This window comes from Branchiostoma floridae, chromosome 13 (genome assembly GCF_000003815.2).
Source record: "Branchiostoma floridae strain S238N-H82 chromosome 13, Bfl_VNyyK, whole genome shotgun sequence".
Classification (NCBI taxonomy): domain Eukaryota; kingdom Metazoa; phylum Chordata; class Leptocardii; order Amphioxiformes; family Branchiostomatidae; genus Branchiostoma; species Branchiostoma floridae.
Genome location: NC_049991.1, coordinates 12,155,549 through 12,176,153, shown reverse-complemented (window position 1 = coordinate 12,176,153; position 20,605 = coordinate 12,155,549). Strand labels below are relative to the sequence as shown.

The following is a 20,605-nucleotide window of genomic DNA, read 5'->3' as shown; positions in this document are numbered from 1 at the left end:
AATGTTACAGCAATTCGAATACCAACCTGTACAATGATCTATCACCCATGCCCGTACGATCGATCTGCAACTCGTTGCTTTTCTGCCAGGTGACGCTGTTGAACACAGATAAACATGTGCCAGGATTTTCGAATCTTCTACACGTCAAGCACAAATAAGTTTCTGTTACAATTTGTCAGCAACGCCTCGCAAATGAATTGCCAGACACGACAATTTCTTCCAATGACACAACACGAGGTAATATATAGCTTAAACATAGACATTTTACCGTAAAGAACTGTGGAAATTTACCTCTCCACTGCCGACATGCTGCCAAGTCTTTCAAAAATCGTCTGTTCCTGCCTCAGCCAACCAATGGCGGGAAAAGTTCATATGCAGAATGCTGTTCATTTCTCGATCAGACAGGGGCTGCCATTGGTTTTTGCTACAACAGAGTTAGAGTAAAAGCGCCACCATTCGTTGGCACGGGTAAATGCACGAAGAGTCCTATCTCCAGTTTGTTTCAGATTCAAGAAAACCTCAAATAAAGCCAGGACTGTCAGGATAAAGGGTTTATGATGTCTGATATATGCTTAACCTACTCATACAAGAAGTGTGCGAATAAAGTGGTACAGCGAACAAATTGGTTACTGGTCTAGTGACGCCAAAAATGTCCATCTTTTCTGTGACTATGTTATTCTAATTGTATGTCACGATGTCTAAATCTGTTTAGGAAGATATTCAATGGCCTTAGGCGTTATATCTTTCATTTTATATTTATATCTTATGAGCCTGGGCGATATACATCCAACCAAATCAAATCAAATCAAATCAAATCAAATCAAATCAAATCAAACCAAAACCTTATCTGCAGTACCACTCCCGGCCGCGGCTAGAAAAGCATCAAACCTACCTACCAAAATTCGGTCTTTCCGCGCATGCCGCGGCATGGCTAACAAAAGGGTTTGAAGTTGTAAGGCTCATTTGAATTTATATTTCGTTAATGCTACTGTTCAGAGTCAAGAATTATAACATCAAATAACTTTCTAAAATCGATGTGATATTAGGTCATCAATATGTTGTCTAACACCAAAGTGGTGGCTGATCGCGGAGTATACAAATATATTTTGTACCGTTTTCTTTATGTCTCTCGCTCATAAAGAACAAAACATAAAGAAAACGATACCAAATAGAAAGCCCTATAAAAACGCATAAAAAAACAACAACAAAAAACAGTCGGAGCCGAACCTCTGCTTGGAGAGTAGGCGGATTATACATTACCTGTACATTGTCACTTTCTGAAGAGTCACCGCATTCAAATGCCAATCCTAATTTGTAACGTAAAAAGGCTTTGGACAATTCCCTAAGTGCTTTTGTCTGTTTGTCTATCCATTGATCCAGTAACATTGGGCGCCTTGAAAAGCCAAGGGATGGGCTGAATTTCTTTTATCTTCTAAAACAAGACAACCTACCTCTTGAAAGAAGAAGTCTTGAAGTTATTTTGTTTCATTCCCTCCTTAAACAACCTAGCAGAATTTCCTAACGAAAAAGAAAGAATGGTAATGGATTTATTTTTTACCATACGATGTTTAATGTGTTTGGTAAAAATTACTTGTTGCAAAGCTAATCGATGCTACAGGATGAATCCATGGGAACTTTAACATCTGCACAGTGCTCGTGCCAAGAGGCCAGTCCAATGCATTTACTTGTTATGTAATATCTTCTCCATACATACTATGTATCCAAAAGGTCACTAGGATTGTAAAATACAGATTGTTCCTATCAGATTCCTATTGTTACTGAAGCCAGCTGTGCTATGGAAGTTCCAATCGGAATGTGTCGGACAGCGTACACGGATGGACAAGCATATCACTCTTGCATCTGCTTGAAGATGGGTACGTGTACGTGTGTGAGAACACGCATCTGTTACTGATGTCTTGCTGCGACAGGAAAATATAGCAATGGTGCCCTCCAGATAACTATAATCATCTACTTAAAGATGACTGAATCACCCCTACTTCTCATTCTCCGGTCATTAGCGGCAATCACATCGCAATGCTCGCATTTACCGTCCACGAATGGCCCTTCTAACAAGTACGCAAGTGGGTAATTGCAGTATGATGACATGATGAATATAGTTTTTGAAAGAACCTGAGAACACATCATGACAACATGTCATAACAGTACTATGACATGTGGTCAATAACAATGAAGTGGGTATGAGATGTTGAAAACGGCACATTCAGTTATCTATCTGATAATCATGTACATTCCATCGTTTTTAGGTCGTCAGAGCCTATAGATATGTTTTGGCTCGTTCTGTTTGTGCCACAGTTGTATACTGATAAGACATATCTATGATACGTGATGAACTGTGGCGGTGTATCGATGGTGGTGGTGTTGTAACCATGTATTGTAAGCTGTAGTTGATAGATGACTTTGCACAAGTGTTCCTTGTGATGAAGCTACATGTAGGTCTATGGCTTTTGTGCGCCTCACTGAATAACCACTGATTTCCAAGCAGATGTAGAAAGGCAAAATCGCAACGTTTCTCGAGCTCCCGGAAAAATAAGCCAAATGGTAGTGTTCAAGAGCCCGTGACAAGGTCTGAGGCGTCTAAGCTAGCATATATTCTGTCATACCTTGCAACAGACTTTACTTTGAATGAGTATATAACACTCAGCAATTAAACTTACATCTCACCACAGGCGAGCGATTAGTTAAAGAACGACCTATGTATAAAGTTAGAAAGCTTTTAAAAAACGATGAATACCCTAATAACTCACGTGGAAATTGCAATTGATCAAACAAAAACGTTCAGAAATTGGATCACGTGCAAGGAAAATGTTTCATGTTAGAATTATGGTGAAAAAATAGCATCGATGTCTATATGCATCACTTCCTGTTGTGTATCCGTTGAGCGGATGGGCGGTTATTAGTGCATCAAGTGCCTGTGGCTAACCACAGAGTTGGCCACAGGTGGCCGTCACAGGGAAGTACGCTGGTGCGTAATTAAATCATAAATGCTGCTGAGCCATCATGTGCTCCCTATAGTGTGAGTCTTTTACGTAACATGCTCTAAATTTATATTCTCTTTCTCTCCTGGCGTGCCGGGTGGTACGTATGAGCAACAAGTCTTACTGGTCCTGGCAAAACTTGTTATGTTGTATAATGGACGTGAGTGTTCCTTTTCAGTCGTAACATGGTACAGAATGCACCATATTTGAACCACCGCTGAGTCATGATATGATCTCTTCAAATGAAAGCTACTCGTTATGCAAATCACCTGCAATAGACACACGTGAGCAATAGAACTCCAGGAAGAGGTTTCTAACAGACTGCAGTATGGTGACTTTCCAGATCACACAGGGAGTTACAAAGATTACCCAGCTTTTCGGACAATACACTTGGAGCATACATGCCACACGTATGTGTAGGGCATTCTGTGTATATCTGTACATTCTCGTTATATATGATACACCTGCTGTCGTGTACCAACTCCGTGACCGTTGCCAATACAGTGAATTATCGAATTCCAAGAAACAGTATCGACATATACATAATAGCACCTTTTTCTGGAATGTAGTATTGCTTTAAAGTTCGGCGATCGCCTGCGGCAAGTGAGGATGTCGACGAATCTGCTTACCCCTGCCCAATGGTAACTCTTTGATTGTTGGGGAAGCCTCAGAATCAAATAATAGCCAGGGACTAGAAGTGGATTAAGGCTTGATTAGAGGGCGGCGCAGAGGCAGTCAGTTCGAACAAGATTGCTGAGCGCAGAGGCGGAGCACGCTAATTGCGAAATTACATGGAAGCCACCCGCCGGGCCACGTGAATGGTTATGTTCGCACGGGCATTTGTGGAGTCAGTGTCGTGTCTCCTGGTCCCCGAGACATCCCCTGCGCGCCAACGCGACAGAGATGAGCCGACCGAGCGACAGCCACGTAATCAGCATTCCGGAGGCAGGGACAGCCACCGCCATGGACGACGCAAATTCCTTCTTCTTCCCCACCTCAGAACATTCCTCGTGCTACGAGTTGCCGTCGATACACACCATCGCATCTTTTGGCAACACTGACAACAACGACTCGTCTGTCAACGAACTTGGGTATTCCTCAAACGAGTCCTGTTTCTCCGTGAACAATGTCACTGTCACCTGTCCTGAGGAGGAAGGCGCACAGAAATCGTGTGGGAGCACATCCTCACAAGACTCTGTCAACGATGGGGCATCTCCGTGTACAACTACTACTACTACTACTGCACCGGCGTCTACATCGTCTGCATCCACCGATCCACAGTGCGACCTCTTGATGTTTCTGAACGTGGCTTCAAACAGGTGGGAATTAGACTGTACTAACTACATAAAAGTCTGCATAAAACAAGGCAAATCAGTTGGTCGTATGCGCTCATGGTGTAAAAGCGTATATTATCAAAAACATGTAACTAATAGGAACGTTTCACAAAAGACAGCGCTTAAGTCTATGACTCTTCCCTGGCGCGTCAATTGCCATTTGATTTAGTATATAGTCAACTTTTGCGTCCTTGGATACAAAACTAACAGTTACTTCTGGAAAGTCCTGCTTTTAAGTTTTAAAATCAGGCTGACGATGAAAAAGTACAGAGAAACCAAAATCTACAGAAACGTTTGAAAATCTTGGCGACTATAACATCAGGTGGTTACTACATGGGAACTACAGCAGCTGCTCGTGTGTTTATCTGCGAGGTTAACTCTTCCATGTGGAGTAATTTGCTTATAATGTTTTGACTGCACCATTATTTTGACTGCAGGATTGTCAAATTCGCCACTGATGTAAACATTGTCTATAATCATTGATATAAATCTATTTTGTTTCATACGGAATGTATCGTAGTGTCTGTTCATCGATGACATTAATGCCGTAAAATTAATGAATGAATGAAGACCTTTATTGCACATTTTTGTCCAACCGAGCTGCGTAAAGGTCACAGCAAAAACAAAACATACATATGAATAAAAGTATCAATGTCTGTAATATATTGTACAAGAGACACCTCTGTGGGAGTCCCCATCTGTGTTATTTGTTATTTTCTAGCAGATAACTTCCGTTTAAGTGCAATACTCTTGTAAAAGCAACAGTGCAATACACGCCAGGATTGTTATGTAACGTGCAATACAGTATGTACCGAAAAGTCGGATGTAAACATTAAGTTTTACCTTGTGCCCTCCGGAATTTTTACTATTCTGATTAAGGGGTCGGGCTGGTTTCTTCTTCTATTAAACCCATCTTGTATGTTGATTTTAACTGTGTTGTGTTTAGATATCAATAACAAAGATGATGTCAACCCATATCTTTTCCCACCCAGTATCATGCGAACGCTGGAGAAACCTCGGCGCTTGGCGGGACTCAAGAAGCGAAAGGTGAACCACCGCAGATTCATCGAGAAACAGCTACACAAGAAACACCTGGCCTACCCGCAGTTCCACTCCAAGGTCCGCAGCGCCAAGTCAAAAGAGTTCAAACAGATGCGAGCGAACCATGCTGTCTCCGGTGCCACGCCGTCCTCCAACGTTCCTGCCATCAACCCAGCCATCTTCAACAACAACTTCATAGAAAGTCCCGGTCCCGTGCGTCAGAGTCAACAACACTGGGACTGTTTCCAGAACGACAACATCTTCCCAAGCAGCCAGCTGCTGGACCCTGACCAGCTGTGCGATCCTCTGAATTCCGACATGTCTTTCCAGTCGGACTCGTTGGAGCTTTCGGACGAGGCCATCGACAACCTGATGCGGCTGTGCGACATGGTGAGTGCCAACAGTGATGACGTCATGCAGCAACCATGCGACTTCGCCAGCTTCGACTCGTTTGCAGCAGACTCCAATAACTCCAACGACTCCCTGTCAGATCTGTCCGTGTTCTTGGACTCTCCTCTGGGCACGCCAAATAGCGGGGATTTCTACGGCTTTGGCTCGAACGGTACATCCTTTAGCGGGGCTAATCCAATCGAACTAAACTCAATCCTTGACCAATCCACTGAAGGTATCCTCCACACATCCCCAACTTCCGCATATGACCAAAGCGCTCCAGATTGTGACGGACTGTCGTTTGAAATGTTGACGGAAGACGGCTACAGAAGACTGCCCGCCTGCATGTACGACCAGCGCACAGGCGCCGATTTGGAGAAAATAAGCGAGCGCAACCTGCAAGATGCGATGATGCAACAAGATCTGGGACCAGATATCACCTCATTTAGCTTAGAAGATGTAGGACTGCCTTTCCTGTTCTAGAGGTGGACTGTATTGCTGCAATGGTTATTTAAAATAAAAAAAAGACAGGCTGTGGTAATACACGGTCATATAGAAGTAGAGTTGATACAGAACGAGTAAACGACAACATGAAAATACTCAAGAAATTGATCTATTTCTATGACAAATGTATGCTGTATCAGCTTACAACTGAGAAAAAACAGCTGTTATGTGATTGACACATCTATTGATTCTGTCGTCTGCGAATGACGCATCCATTGATTTTGAAGACGCAACTTATGTTCAGAAAAACGTTTGGTTTTATGTTGCTAGTACTGCAGACATATTGACTGCTAAACGTATTTCCATGGTTACACATGTCTGTAAAGGTTTTTCTGTTGATCGATCTAATGTATGTAATTATGCAATACTATCATTTATTGCGTAAAGCTTAACCAGACAATGATATTGGCTGCTCGTGTTGATATTTTGTATATATATGTGTATTTCAATGAATATCAATATGTTCAATTTCTTTCAATGATAAAAGTGTGTTCCCTTGCTTGGTATTAGGCAGAGCAGTGAGAGAAAGCTACCCTGTGTAGCCAACATGTCTTTCTGTCAGAAATGGATAAGAGATTAGGACTTGGGTCTTAAATCCTTGGTCTCCAAGACGAGGTTAGATCGCGGGGATTATAATGGCTACTGTCTCCGCGACTGAAACTCTGCTTGGAGAATATTAAATCCTCCAGAGTGTATCAGTTTGTAACAAAATTGGGCAGCAAGGAAACGTAATGATTTTGCAACCCAACCCAACATTACATTACATGTAGCTCTTCCTCAAGTATAGCCTTTTTAGACAGTTGTCAAATGGGAAACCGATGATTTAATGTAGCACCTACGCAGAAATTACACTGGCCCCTGACAGCTAATTAACGTCATCCTTAACGGATTCGTGCCTGCCAAATGTAGCAGCATGCAAGTTCAGCGACCCAAGGAAAATCACCTGATTCGCATAATATGCGACCTAATTTTCTCTTTAGTCACTTCTTCATGAGCACAAGACCTATCTACCATCACAAAGCACCTTGTCCAGAACACACACAAAAAAAGACATTTTCCTGCAGTACAGATGAAAGCCTCACGGGGGGCCAAAATCTTAAACTCAAAAGCACAACCTTCTTGGCAAAGGAATATTCGCACTACTAGTATTCGTGACAGCATAAAAAGCAGTGGTTTAAATGTCAGGGTTCATTCCGATTGACTGCCTATATGGTGTTAATAATCAAATCAAAGTCTCCCTGATATCAGATTTTCTCATTTATGTCCATATTCACACACTGCATGCACTGGTCTCAAGTAGCCTTAGGCTAGAACTGCTGTAGTGCTGCTGATTACATTTATCAGTGTGGAATATGTTTTCTAACATGTTGTGCACGACACCAGCACTCGCTGCTTGGTGCTTCATGTTTTACTGTGTTCTTGCAAATAGAATAGTCAAATATGTGTGGAAGTGAAACAGAAAATCTGCTATAGAAAGAAAAACATGGGCTTGGATTATGTAAAAATTGAAGAAAAAAAAGATGTGATTAAGAAAACAGAAAAGGAAACATTGATGAAAGACTGTAGAATGGTAACACAAAGGTAGCTAGCCTGAGTACCATCCTCCATAGTGAACACTGGCTCAATACTTTCAGCAAGCTTAGTTATTGAGCTAGCAGTCACTATGGAGGATGGTACTCAGGATAACAGTTAGTACCTGACAAACATTTGTATCCATTCGAACCCATCTACATATTTCTACAAATTTTCATTTCCAATTCATCGCATCTGATAGAAAACTTCTTACTCAACCACATGTTTCTCTCAACATGATACCCATTCTTATAGAAATTGCTAAACTTTCTTTCCAACACTGAAACTAATATAGGGACTTAATAAAGTCTATGTCTCTGTTAAGTGACATAGACTTTCCTGCAAAAGTGGCATGTTCCTGACATCACTGCTGGAGATAGAGAGGGTCATTCTGTGAACAAGGTCGATGGAGTTTGACAGAAAATTTAGTCCCTATATTAATTTCATTGTTGGAAAGAAAGTTTAGCAATTTCTATAATGTATTCTACCAACACAGATGAACTTTCATGCTATGATACCCATCCATTTTCCACTCATACCAAGAGTCAAGACATAAGTCATACAGGAATAATCAACGCTAGTGTGTCAAAATCAACTTTTTAATCTCATAAATAAACAAAATACATCGTCATCCGACATCAGCAGCTCAATATGAACCAAGTTTCAGCATCATATACTGTGCCTGTCGTGGGATTTAACTATGCAAAATATTTACAAAACTCATCCACTCATGCCGGTAACAAGTAGTGCTAAGCAGCTTTATACAACTGTACTCACTTCATAAACCTCTTTTCACTCTTGTCATTCCATTCTAAAAAAAGTGGGATGCATTCTTACACCACCATGTCTTGGGATCTCATAAAAATATGTAAAACCTGCAATTGTATTATGAAACTTCATTCTCTTAAAATGACTTGAACATTCACTGCAAAAACCAACCATACTATCACTAAGTGTCATGACAAATGCTGTCAATACTTGGTGAACATTCAGTGGGTGATAGGAACCCTGAAATAGAAACTTTCAGGAATTAAACTTGTATAATTACAAATATTGGGCATTTTATTTGAGATAAAATACAGTATCACAGCACAGTGTCCTCTGTATGTACAAGCATTTCTCTAAGGTATACCTTATAAGGCACTGGTGTAGCACAAATATTTGTCTTTAACTCTGTTCATGGACAAATCCTTAGTCCCCTTAAAAGTTAACATCATTTTATTCTATGAATAAAATTCTTAGCTGCACAATCAACTTTCTATCCAGCCTTTGGTTTACATTAATGGACCGTGTCAGCAGATGCTGGTTCTGTAGCTAAGAACTCCCATGTTGTAATTCTGTTGTAAATAGTATATCTTTCCCACACAGATATTCTGGCCCTGCCTTTTTCTTACAAATTTAAGAAAGCAGCGGATGAGGTTAGAATTTTCTAAAATTTAAGAAAGATGGGGTGAAACACACAAATTTAGTCCTTGACTGTCTATAAACAACGCTTGTGGTTGCTGATGTCATTTGGTAAATTTAGATCACAGCATGTCTCTTACCTGAGGCCAAACTGGCAGTAAATGCTTCGTGATACCATCATTTTTGGATGGTAAACTAAATTAACGACTAGTGGGGTGGCAAAATAGAGGGCGAACATCTCAGAATTCAAATGAAGATCACTTTGCTTTATGCAAATTGCAGACCATAAGATTTAGTAGGTTCGAAATGGACCCATTTTTACATCTGGCTATTAATTTGTGCTTTTCATGTTTCAAAGCCTAATTTGCATCCTTCTGTAAGAAAAACTACAGAAAAATATGAACTGTCCTTTTCAGAAGTAGTTGCAATGTACCTGCAGTTACTATATACTTAATAATAATAACATCTATTCTAGCCTAGTAAGGTAATAAAAAGCATGATGAAACCTGAATCATTTACAGCACTTTATACATACAGCAGTTAATCTCAACTTCATACATAGAAAATGATAATCTCTGCTTTTCGACAATCATGCAGCTTATGTACATCAAACAAAACAAAAAGTGGTCTAAAACAATGTTTGTAAATGCTGAGCAAGTTAACAGACGAAACCACTGCAACATATATGCATTTTTGTGGTGCATCACATATTATCTCCAAGCAGATCTATCAGGGGCAAGTCAGTAACCAAAGAGCTCAACAGTACTTAATCAGCCTCTGTTCAGCCATTTGGACACTGTCTTTGTCCCCTATAATTCTGCTTGCAGATTACATCGTATGTACATTTAATACCTATTTACCAATGAGCTAAAAACATTTGTGCTAAGAAATAGATCTATCTCACTTATTGTTCATTTTTTACAGAAGTAACCCATTATATAGCAATGGAATGTTGGACATTAAAAAGATTGCAAGCTGACCTTGGCCAACTACTGTTGATGTAATACAAAATATGATCATATTTAAACTGCATACTGACTTTTTTCTATGTATCTGAAAACCAATATCTGCGACAAAAAAAAATTACTTCATCCTTTCACATTTTTTGTAGTATCATTTCATTGTGTGTGGTGTTATCATTTTACATAGTGGTTGGTACTGTTAGCGTTACAATTGTACTGCTGTTCTCTATGTCCAATCGACCCAGTATGTTGCTTACAGTTGCAAAAGAAACATAATCTCAGTCTTAACTATCTTCTTGTCCTCACATGACCACTGCACAGGTCTACATACGGGTACAGCAGGCAGTGCAGGGACTTAAACCTGCAAAACAAACATGACATGAGAACAATGACATTCAGGGTCTTCCTCCCTACCAAGTTAAAAAGCCACACTCCAGTTTTGATTTCATCTACACCTGAATCATCTTTAAGTTATTGTTAGGAAATTTACCACAAGACACCAGAGTAAAAACTCCGACAGAGGACCCTTTAACTGACAATGAACAGTATGTAAGTGCCTAGAAAAGGAGGTAGGTAGGCCAGGACAGAACAGAACAGAAATGTTCACGGGCCACTAGTCCGTCGTAAACAAAACCAAAACACTTTTATCACAAGAACGATGGTTTAACAGAAGCAACATATCACAGGCACAACTGTTCTGTCCTCTCTTATTATGATACACTTTAGTGTTGTGTTGCAGTTTTTATCAAAGAGACAGGAAAACAAAATTCTTAACAGACAGTATAGAAATACAATGACTTACCTTGTTGGATCATCACTTTCACTGAATACCTCATCAAGGCCAATAACATTTCTAGCACTTCCACGGTACGGAGTCAGTCCGTAACTCAGGGAAACCTGGAAAGAACGTACCATTACAATACGATTCTACATTCAGCAGGCTTAACATAGTATAACAATCAATCTGACATTCTACTTCTCATCAGCTGTTTGGCCACATAATTCCTTGACTGGATACAAAAGCCAGAAGAAGATTCTTCAGCTAACATTTAAGTGTATCAGGTGAATAGTAAATGGCAAGTACATGTACATGTACCTTGAGTCACATCAAATTGAGACCTTTCATCATCCATTCACAGAGGGAACATACAATTTACAATACATTCAACATTCAAGAGGCCTATTCTAACATTGCAATTAAATCAGTTGTTTGGCTGCACAATTGCTCCAGTAGATACAGGAGCGTGCGCGGTAAAATCCACTCATGGGTTTATTTCTTGATTTCTTGATCAATTGATTGATTAATGGATTGGTTGAACGATCTATTGACCAATTAACAGCTTAACTGGATTTAAAGTTCTGGTTAGTAAATTAACTTTTGGGTTTATCTTTTAATGGTTGATTGACTGGTTGATTGATTAATTGATTGATTGATTGATTGATCGTACCTGATGAGGCAGTTCTTCCTTCTTGATAAACTTGAGCCACTCCAGATGAGAGTGGAACTGTTGGATCTGCACCAGCTTGACCCTCAGTAACCTCTCGATGATGAAGCCCAGCGTGCAGTCATCAGGGAGTCGTATTCTCTCACAGGAACTCATGAATTTCCCACCACTGAAGGAAAATATGAGGAAATGTGAGGCATTAGTCTTTGATACCAGGAAGTTATTCTTGTAATCTTATCTTTTCAGAGTTTGAGATCCCCTGTTTCAATAGAAGAAATCAGCTTAAGTGGCTGCAAACAATTTCTGGTCTGGTACATGACACATTGAATGTCATTAGCTTGCTATTCACTTACAAGAATGCATGAAGCCTGGGATAAATAAGGTCTACTAAAAAAAGGATGAAGAAGAAAAAAAATATCGCACCGAAAATAATAATTTTTCTTCTACATTGTACTTTGATACTAAGGTCATGTTTTGATGAACTTCTAGTACATTACCTTTTACTCCAAGTCTTTAGACTTTAGGAACAATGAGTCATTATGTACATTTTTCTATGTGGATGTGTTGTCCCTGGCCTTGTCCATCATCTATCATTAGAAACCAGTTTAAATGCAGGTATCTTATCTATTTCTGTACATTTGCCTACCTTGCATAAGGAATCATTTTTAAGGCCAGTCCTTTGCTGATGCAGAAGCCTGCACCACCAGTGGCAAACCAGAAGTTCACTTTCTGCAAGTACAAATAAGATAAATCGAAGTGAGATAAATCCATTTGTATTAATGACTATAATATATATGTACATGGAGTTATGATATAGTAATTTCACAGATACAACTCTCTTTTTATGAGCAATACTTATTTTTCCTAATGTTAAGTAATGATAAGTAATGCTAGTTCACCTTTATTCGTGGGGTAACCTAAGTCATTAACTCGTTGTATTTAACACCAGGGTATTTTGGAATATCAAGTCGACGGACGGTGGTCTCAAACTGCATCTTAATGAAAAAAATGCAATTTGAAACCACTGTCCATCAACATGATATCCCGAAATATCCTGTTTTAGGTACAACAGATATAAGTTACTCTGCAAATAAAGGTGAATTAGCAAAGGAAGGACTTCTAGAAATACTGAAAGTTTTTCACATGGAGTTCAACAGTTGCCATAACTCCGTGTGAAATTGACTAGGAAGATACAAAATGCTGACCTGCATGTTTTCATGCCTATCATACGTCTCCATGGGGTGGTTTATGCTGGGCCTGCCGAGATAGATGTCGTCTGTGTGCTTGTACTGGTTCAGCAGTTTCACCAGCTCATGCACGTTCAGGTAGTTGTCATCGTCCACATGGCAGAACCACCTGCAATATTCACAACAGGCACTGTGAGGAGCTGCATATACATGTATGTAGACTGTACCGAACATGATTTCATTGTAGAATTTACTTGTAAATGAACATAAAGAAGCAGTTACTTGTACTTTGAAGCAGCAGCAGTAGTAATAATGATATAATGATATAACATTTGAAAATCCTTGATCCTAAATCAAAAGACTAATTACTTTAGATACAAAGAGGATGTCTTCCGAAGATATTAATTCATTGTTCTATGTGGTACACTGATCATGAGCTATGTGTTGCAGTACTGACATAAGTAAACAGGGGTCCTCCCTGCAACTCATTTCATGTACCATATAGCTGTACAAGGTCTTTCACAGGTCACCTATGTGGTCATGTAACTAATATCAATTGTCCCCAACAGAGATCCTTGATCAGAAATTATCATATTTGGCTGTTTTTGTATCAAAGATCATTATCATTAAGTTGGTTGCCATTTGGTACATGTAACTGCTTGCATTTGATTCTCGCTGCAAGTTGATGGAAGGCAATGCTGTAGACACTTTCCTTGTACTTGTGTACAAGTCACAGGGTGTGGGAAACGAACACCAGAACAGTCCACGACTAGTCAGTCTCCTTCACCTCACAAGTCGCGGGCCCACCGCACACATTTGGGAAAGACTGGACGACCATCACTGCACTGCCTCACCATTCACCATATAAATTCTTGGAATCTCAACAATGGTCAAGTTCAACTGGGCACGTGAGACAAAAAAGGCCATGTGAATGCTGCCCTGGGCAGGGGGCTGTTTCATTCTCCTTGTTAAGGAAGTGTTCTGTGGGTTGGGTAGACAACATGTCAGATATCTAGGGGACAAGGATGTAATGATACCACGGGGCATACTCATTAGGGCTCCCAGCTAATCAGATATGAGAAACAAAGCACTGTGGGGATTTCTGATAACGCCAGACGCCATTGACTGACAGTTGCGGAAGATGTGCTTTTAAGGAAATGGGTATGTTTAACTGAAGCAAGGGGAGCTTTAGGATAGCTATGTTTATCCAGTTTTAATGTAAGCAAACTGGTGTAATTTTGCTAATGTTCAATCTGGCAATAATAGAGGAGCTTTACAGAAAAGGAACATATATTACACAACTTACATAACTGTGCCACGGTGGGGCCGCGTAGCACAGTGGTATTGTATTCGGCCCGTGATCGAGAGGTCGCCGGTTCGAATCCGCCTACCGTGTTGCCGGTCTTGTGCCCTTGGGAAAGGCACTTTACACGACTTTCCTCACTTTACTCAAGTGAAAAAATGAGTCGTCCCTCGGATAGGACGTTAAATGGAGGTCCCGTGTATGGGGAGAGCCATACCCCATGCACGTTAAAGAACCCCCACACGTGCGATGGTGCGGTGTGTATTGGTGCAAATCCTTCTGTCAGGAGTTGGTGATTCACTTCAAATCACCCGGATGGAGGCCTGGCGAACCTCTGTCTCGTATCAGCCACATGGTGAATTACATCATTCACCCGGACGGGAGACCTGGCGCATCCCCGTCTTGTAATTAGCCTACGAAAGGGTATGTCACCCCGTAAGGGGCGGTATAACCCCGTCGTGTGTAGACATGTGCGAACATGTCTACATTTGATCACGTCGACCGATGATGACATAACTACAGTAGAGATTAGTGTAAGAGTCCCATAGAGTTCTTTGTTTGCTGAGTGTTCCCACCAAGGTTTGTTCACTTTGTTGTATACAACACATAGCATCCTGGTGAAGGAACTGTCCAGTTTTCTGGTCTGAGAAGTATTCATGGGTCCATGACTCACAGCCGTAAAGCAAAATTGAGACAACACAAGATTGGCATACTTTAGTTTTTGTTTCTTTTCTGATGGGTGGTTTCCAATTCACAACTTACAAGACATGAATGTTTGAAATTTGGATTGATATATAATACGTCTTGTGGCCAACATTAGTTGCCGCATTCATGGACAAGTATTTGCATCAACAAAAGTCCCACTACAGACATTTGTGCTACTCTGCAAGTTCTCCATGGAGTATGGGATTGAATGCCCATGAGCCTACCTCAGCCACCCATCCTATTTTCCACAAGGCTTGCAGTATGGAATGTACCTAGCATGACTGGCTAAACGGTCATGCTTACCTAAGGGCCATGCTAGGACTATTGCCACTGTGGTATGAGCTGTGAGCCCATCCCCCAGATCAAACTCAGAGTTACCTCTCATCCAGACAGGATTACCTCCCAATAACATGTAATAACAGCCTTGTCAGGCTTCACCTGGGCTATTTACACTGGACTGTAAGATGATGAACCGGCCTTACAAAGGGCTTACATGCGTGAGCACACACTAGCTTGTTTCACTATGATAACAACCTACATCTTAAAAGATTTGTCACTTCTTTAAGATGCTTCTGTAAAGAATGACAAGATAACTCTCATCAATAGCCATCTCATTATCTCTGACATGTTAAATATTCTAGACCTTTTAGTTTTCTTAACTTTGCTACAGCTTCATTATAATTTTTGTCTTTCAGTTGCTGTCTTATCTAACCTGCATATCTACCAGATGACTTCCTTACTCATTACATTAGCACTTTAGATCAGTCCTTCAAATTGCTGTACATTAAAACATCAGTCTTGATAGAGTCCTCTATGTATTTGATGATTTTTCATACATGTCTTTCCAGCAGCTGAACCATCTCAATTAGATGCCTGATTGCTAAGTGTGTCTTGAATGTGCATTCCTGTTGTTTTTTTGCTTTCCTGGTAAAGATACAACTCTATAAGTTGTTCCTTTTCTTGGGTTCTCTTGTTGCACCAGTTGTGTAACGGATACATGGCGACAAGTGGCGCTGAATACGAAAGGCGATACGGTGGGATACGGTGGCTGTCGTGGTGCCTGCCAAGTATGCATGCACATGCCAGCCAAGCAACAAATGACCAACAGTTTGTTTGCCAAAGATTTCCCATGAAGGTCTCTCATGACAACTTGTCCATCAAATTCTCCGAATTTCTTTCAGGAATATGATACAAATCTGCCGAAGGTGCCCGCATACATGGGTCAGCTGCAGTGTGAGGATCTTAACCAACATTCCTATCAGTGACATCTGACTTCTGCAACTTCCTTGTGACTAGTTTGAAGCTCTGTTGTCTCTTAAAACAAGACAAAGGACTGCCTGTGTCCATTGGTAATGATGGGAAGAAACTGTGTTTGACATTTGATTGGTTGACATTGCCATGGCAACTGGGTGCCACCAAAGGCATTCGGGCCAATGACTTCATCCATGAAGTGAATAGGCAGAACATGAATGTTTGGGCACCATGCAGGGAATCACAGACCACTCACTGGTACAAGTAGATCACTTCATTTTTCAGCCTGTTGTCATGCTAACCTTTGAAGGACCTTTCTTCCATGTGAAGATACTTTCAAAATAGTTTTCACTGTTAGCTAATAATAATATATAATATAATTGTGTGATTTTATGATAAGACTCCTGATTCAGCAAACTAACAAGTTCATGAATGTTTGCCATCTTTTTCTTTCAAAGGTTCAAAAGGCCATGAACAGAAGTTTACATCAAGGTAACATATAGAGCTAGTTCCATGATAAGATTCTAACTGTACTGAAAGGACACACAAGTAGGCTGTCTTAGGGACCGTACGGCATTTAGCGAGGGGGGAGGGCCGGTCGCCAGAGGGGGGAGGGCCAAGCAAAAAAATATTGAGCCAGGGGGAGGGCCTAGCAAAAAATTTTTGACTTGGGGGGAGGGTCAAGCAAAAAAAAATAGTTTGGTCTACCAGCAAAACTTGTCCCTTAAAATCCAAGAAATGGCGTTTCAGAGGGTCAAGATTTCAAAATTTTTCTGGACCTTCGCAATTAATCAAGGGATCGCGCGCTCAAAGGTTGGTGCTGAACACAGCAGTGAAAATGCGTAAGGGGCAGGGCCTATGCATCGCCCTCGAAAACCTTTTTCACCCACAGAAATGTTATTTTTAACTCTAGATTGCCAACAAAGTTTTCCCCTAGGGCCCTCAAAAAGTATGAAATGGCGTTTCAGAGCTCAAGGGTAATGATTTGCAAATTCCCCTGGATCCCTTTTGACGTGACCGGCCTCGCGCCTTTGGTGGCCGACATCGTGATAATGTGTTCGGGGGGGATTTAATTTTGTATTTAAAAAAAAATGCCATTAAACTTTGCTTTGTTTGCCAGCAAAATATATCCCTCAAACTGCAGGAATTCGCTTTTAAATTTAAGAGGGTCAAGATTTCAAAATTTCCCCGGAACTACCTTGCGATGCTTCGTGCCTTTGGCGCCAGACACGGGGACGTCATAATCTCAAAAACTTGAAACCCTCGTGCTTTTGTAATAGAAATTTGATTGAACCAGCAAAATGCCCATCAAAATGCAATGCAGGAAATCGTGGCAAAAAAGCATGGCATTTTTAGATCTCCTGCAAGTCTGCGTTCTCATGCCAGCCGGCACCTAGAGAGAGGCGGACGGTCGACTCTGCCTCGGAAAAATCAGCGTCACTCTTCGGCGTCCCCCTCCCCACTACAGTTTTGGTTAGTCGAATCTTGCTGTCGTTTTTGTTGTCATTTTCTGCCCGATTTACTGTCAGATAAAGCTTAGTTATTACCACCACAGAACAAAGAAAAAGTCAAAAATATATGTAAATTGAAAATAGTTTCCGTCAAGCCGCGCAGACCCCAAAGCAATGCGTAAAATAAGGGGGCGGGGCGCGCGCCGCTTCGGGGCGCAAATCTACTAGAAATCCAGGTGCATGCTTTTTAGGTTTTGTTTGGATATCAAAGCAATGAAATAATTTTAGTCTAAAAGCAAATATTTATGCCTCTATGAATCAGATATTTATCGCTCTATCAAGCAGATATTTTGAGCCATTCAGTTTCCCTTTTTACTAGGGGGTGAGAGATCGCTTCGCGATGAAAATCGTGAAAAAGTATGACGCAAAGCACATTTCCAAAGGGGAGCGCAGTAATTAATTGGCGTCTTGAATATTTTTTCAAAGTTGATAGGAGGGGGGAGGGCCTAGCAAAAAATTTTGACTTGGGGGGAGGGCCTAGCAAAAAAATTTTGACCTGGGGGGAGGGCCTAGCAAAAAAATTTTGACCCGACCCTCACTAAATGCCGTACAGTCCCTAACACTGTGGTGCCACAGAATAGAAGGGAACATTGTCTGACCTTTTTTCTTGTTGCAGGAACATGTCATACTCCACAGCCATCTTACAGCACAGTGCTTGCCTGGAGGGAACACAAAAGGCAATGGTCAGAAACAGGGGTATCATACTGACACCTATATGGAGATATGCTGTAAGTGATGGAGAGAAAGAAGATTTAATAAAAGCAGTAATAAGTGTTAGTTAAAGTTAAACCCTTCCCGCGCCAAGGGCGGTGCCCATTTCTGGCACATAGGGCGGTGCCCATCTCTGTTTCATTAGCCCTGGACCACACACAACGCAATCACTACAGCAGGGGGCTAGTCCACTGGTAGTGGTGTATGTTCAACTTCCATACTCTTTCCCGAATGCTGAGTGCTAAGCAAAGAAAGCAGCATGTACAATTTTTATAGTCTTTGGTATGACTCGGCCGGGATTGAACTCACGACCTTCCGAATGCAAGGCAAACACTCTACCCACTAGGCCATTGCACCTGCTACTCATTTTCACCTGAGCATAGTGAGGAAAGTCGTGTTAAGTGCCTTTCCCAAGGGCACAAGATCGGTGACACGCAGTCGAATTCGAACCTGCAACCTCTCGGTCACGAGGCACAAATGCCGCCGCTGCGCCACGCGACTTCACCTGCGTAACAAGTGTACAATTAAGTTATTTGAGTGATATCTTAAGACCAGATGATGAGTCACTGTCATGCAGTACACAGCGCATGACCTGACCCGACACTAGTTTCTAGGACTTTCCTCACAATACACCAGTTGAAACACCTTTGTCACACTGTCGTCACGCAGCATTGTTGGAATGGGCGCCTCTGTCATTGCTCTCTTATGACATCATCCCACTCGGCTTACCATGAAGAAAACTTCTGTAGACAGATTTAACCCAAGGACATCTAAATCACGTCCTTGTTGAACCCAAAGCCCATGGCTTATGATAATTCCCATACAGTTGCTAATGAAAAGAATAATTTCTGTGTGGGTGGAGAGATTTGAAAGCAGGGACCCTTGCCTTGTAACCTATGATTTCAATTTAATCACGATGTGGCATTCACACATAATCTTGGGACTTCTCTCTGCTACTAGTGCTGGTACTTCCACCAGAAGTACTAACAAGCGTGAGAACATACCGAAGTAGTCAGGCTAGACAAACATGCAACATTAGGTCGGAACAGGAAATACCTGAACTTGTAAACACTGTGCGATAACCATTCACCAACCTAGTCTCAACATGCCATAAATCATTCGTTATTGCTCCAAGAACAAGAATGCCACAGAGTCACACAGACTACATGAACCTTTCTCAACTCAAACTTCATCTACGACGGCTTTGGGTGACAGATTTTTTTTCCTTTGACTATCAATATCCATGAAATAGCTACATTCCCACTATGGTTTTCTTTTGGTGGTTAGCACCAGCTCTCAACAAATTGTTTTTACAGATATTCTGGAGTATTTCTTAACACAACAAAGTTAAGCTTGCTTGACATCATACTTAATGAGTTTTTTGCTAGAGTAACATTCTCTGATGTAGCTAAATCCTTCAATTTCACCACTGTTGAAAGCACAATTATGAGAGCAACTTAAAAAAACACATTTTGATTAACCTTACCAAGTCCCTCCCATACAACATATTGTCCCAATTAATCAAACATTTTGATTAATCAAATTCTACTGAAAGTAGAGAAATATTCACTTTGTCTCCCCTCCACAATGGCCCAGGAAACCTTTCAGGGTAACCTCCAAGTGTTTTCTGTCAGAACAATTTGTTATGGGGCATCTCCTCAGTGCAACTATCAAAAGGGGAAGAGGAGACAATAGCACAGTTGCCTTCATTTTATGGTGTTTTTCTTTTTCTATGTGCACAAACTAAGATTTGAAGCATAAGATTGATTGTGAATATAACAGCAATCACTAAAAGTTACTAAGTAATTGAGGTACTGCTGCATATAACTGTGTCCCTTATTTCATCACCATATATCTGCTGGTCCTGAGTCCTCACTGACGCTGTTGAATGGAGTTGAACATCACATTAGATCTATACTTGCTACTTCAATCTCTGACTTTAACCCTGCCATTGTGATTTTGAATTTTACAAATCATTTTACAACTGACCACCTCTACATAGAGATCACCTGGTGAATACGACCACTTTTTGGTGGTCCCTTAGATAATCAATCCCATAATGACCGTAATCTCCAAGCAAATCCTACGATGGCATAAAATAGGACCAAACTGGCTAAGGAGTGTAGTCAGCCAAGAGGTGTCCATTTGCCAGAAGCAAGACACACTACTAAAGCCAGTTTCACTCCTCTGGCAGTTTTTGATATTATCTTATGCTACTGTAGTATTTGCTTGGAGTTTAATAATGACCACCTGTTCTTCTTGGGCAAGTTTGACAGCTGTTCTATTTTT

The 20,605-nt window shown here is 40.9% G+C and overlaps 3 protein-coding genes across 3 annotated transcripts in view; 1 reads left to right on the top strand and 2 right to left on the bottom strand.

Moving 5' to 3' along the window:
• LOC118429277 (melanin-concentrating hormone receptor 1-like) overlaps positions 1-1,179 on the bottom strand; it is a 47,298-nt gene extending 46,119 nt beyond the window's left edge. Inside the window, exon 1 of the mRNA XM_035839757.1 lies at positions 27-1,179. The gene's annotated coding sequence lies outside the window, so the exon portion shown is untranslated. The remainder of the gene's footprint in view (positions 1-26) is intronic.
• A 2,369-nt stretch (positions 1,180-3,548) lies between these two features.
• LOC118429276 lies at positions 3,549-7,748 on the top strand. Its single transcript, XM_035839756.1, has 2 exons — positions 3,549-4,315; positions 5,323-7,748. Exons 1-2 carry the CDS (start codon positions 3,900-3,902, stop codon positions 6,242-6,244), a joined length of 1,338 nt encoding a protein of 445 aa, XP_035695649.1. The 5' UTR covers positions 3,549-3,899; the 3' UTR covers positions 6,245-7,748.
• Positions 7,749-8,415: 667 nt separating this feature from the next.
• Positions 8,416-20,605, bottom strand: part of LOC118428905 (beta-1,3-N-acetylglucosaminyltransferase lunatic fringe-like) — a 31,361-nt gene continuing 19,171 nt past the window's right edge. Inside the window, exons 4-9 of the mRNA XM_035839189.1 lie at positions 18,205-18,264; positions 12,854-13,004; positions 12,295-12,377; positions 11,652-11,817; positions 11,006-11,100; positions 8,416-10,564 (exon numbers count right to left, since the gene is read on the bottom strand). Of these exons, the coding sequence (XP_035695082.1) occupies positions 10,492-10,564; positions 11,006-11,100; positions 11,652-11,817; positions 12,295-12,377; positions 12,854-13,004; positions 18,205-18,264 (628 nt within the window). The 3' untranslated portion in view covers positions 8,416-10,491. The remainder of the gene's footprint in view (positions 10,565-11,005; positions 11,101-11,651; positions 11,818-12,294; positions 12,378-12,853; positions 13,005-18,204; positions 18,265-20,605) is intronic.

Excerpts from the sequence above, each read along its gene's own strand:
- LOC118429276 (XM_035839756.1), top strand. The coding sequence starts at position 3,900 with ATGAGCCGACCGAGCGACAGCCACGTAATCAGCATTCCGGAGGCAGGG. Across the intron at positions 4,316-5,322 it reads CTGAACGTGGCTTCAAACAG|TATCATGCGAACGCTGGAGA; the intron begins GTGGGAATTAGA and ends TTTCCCACCCAG.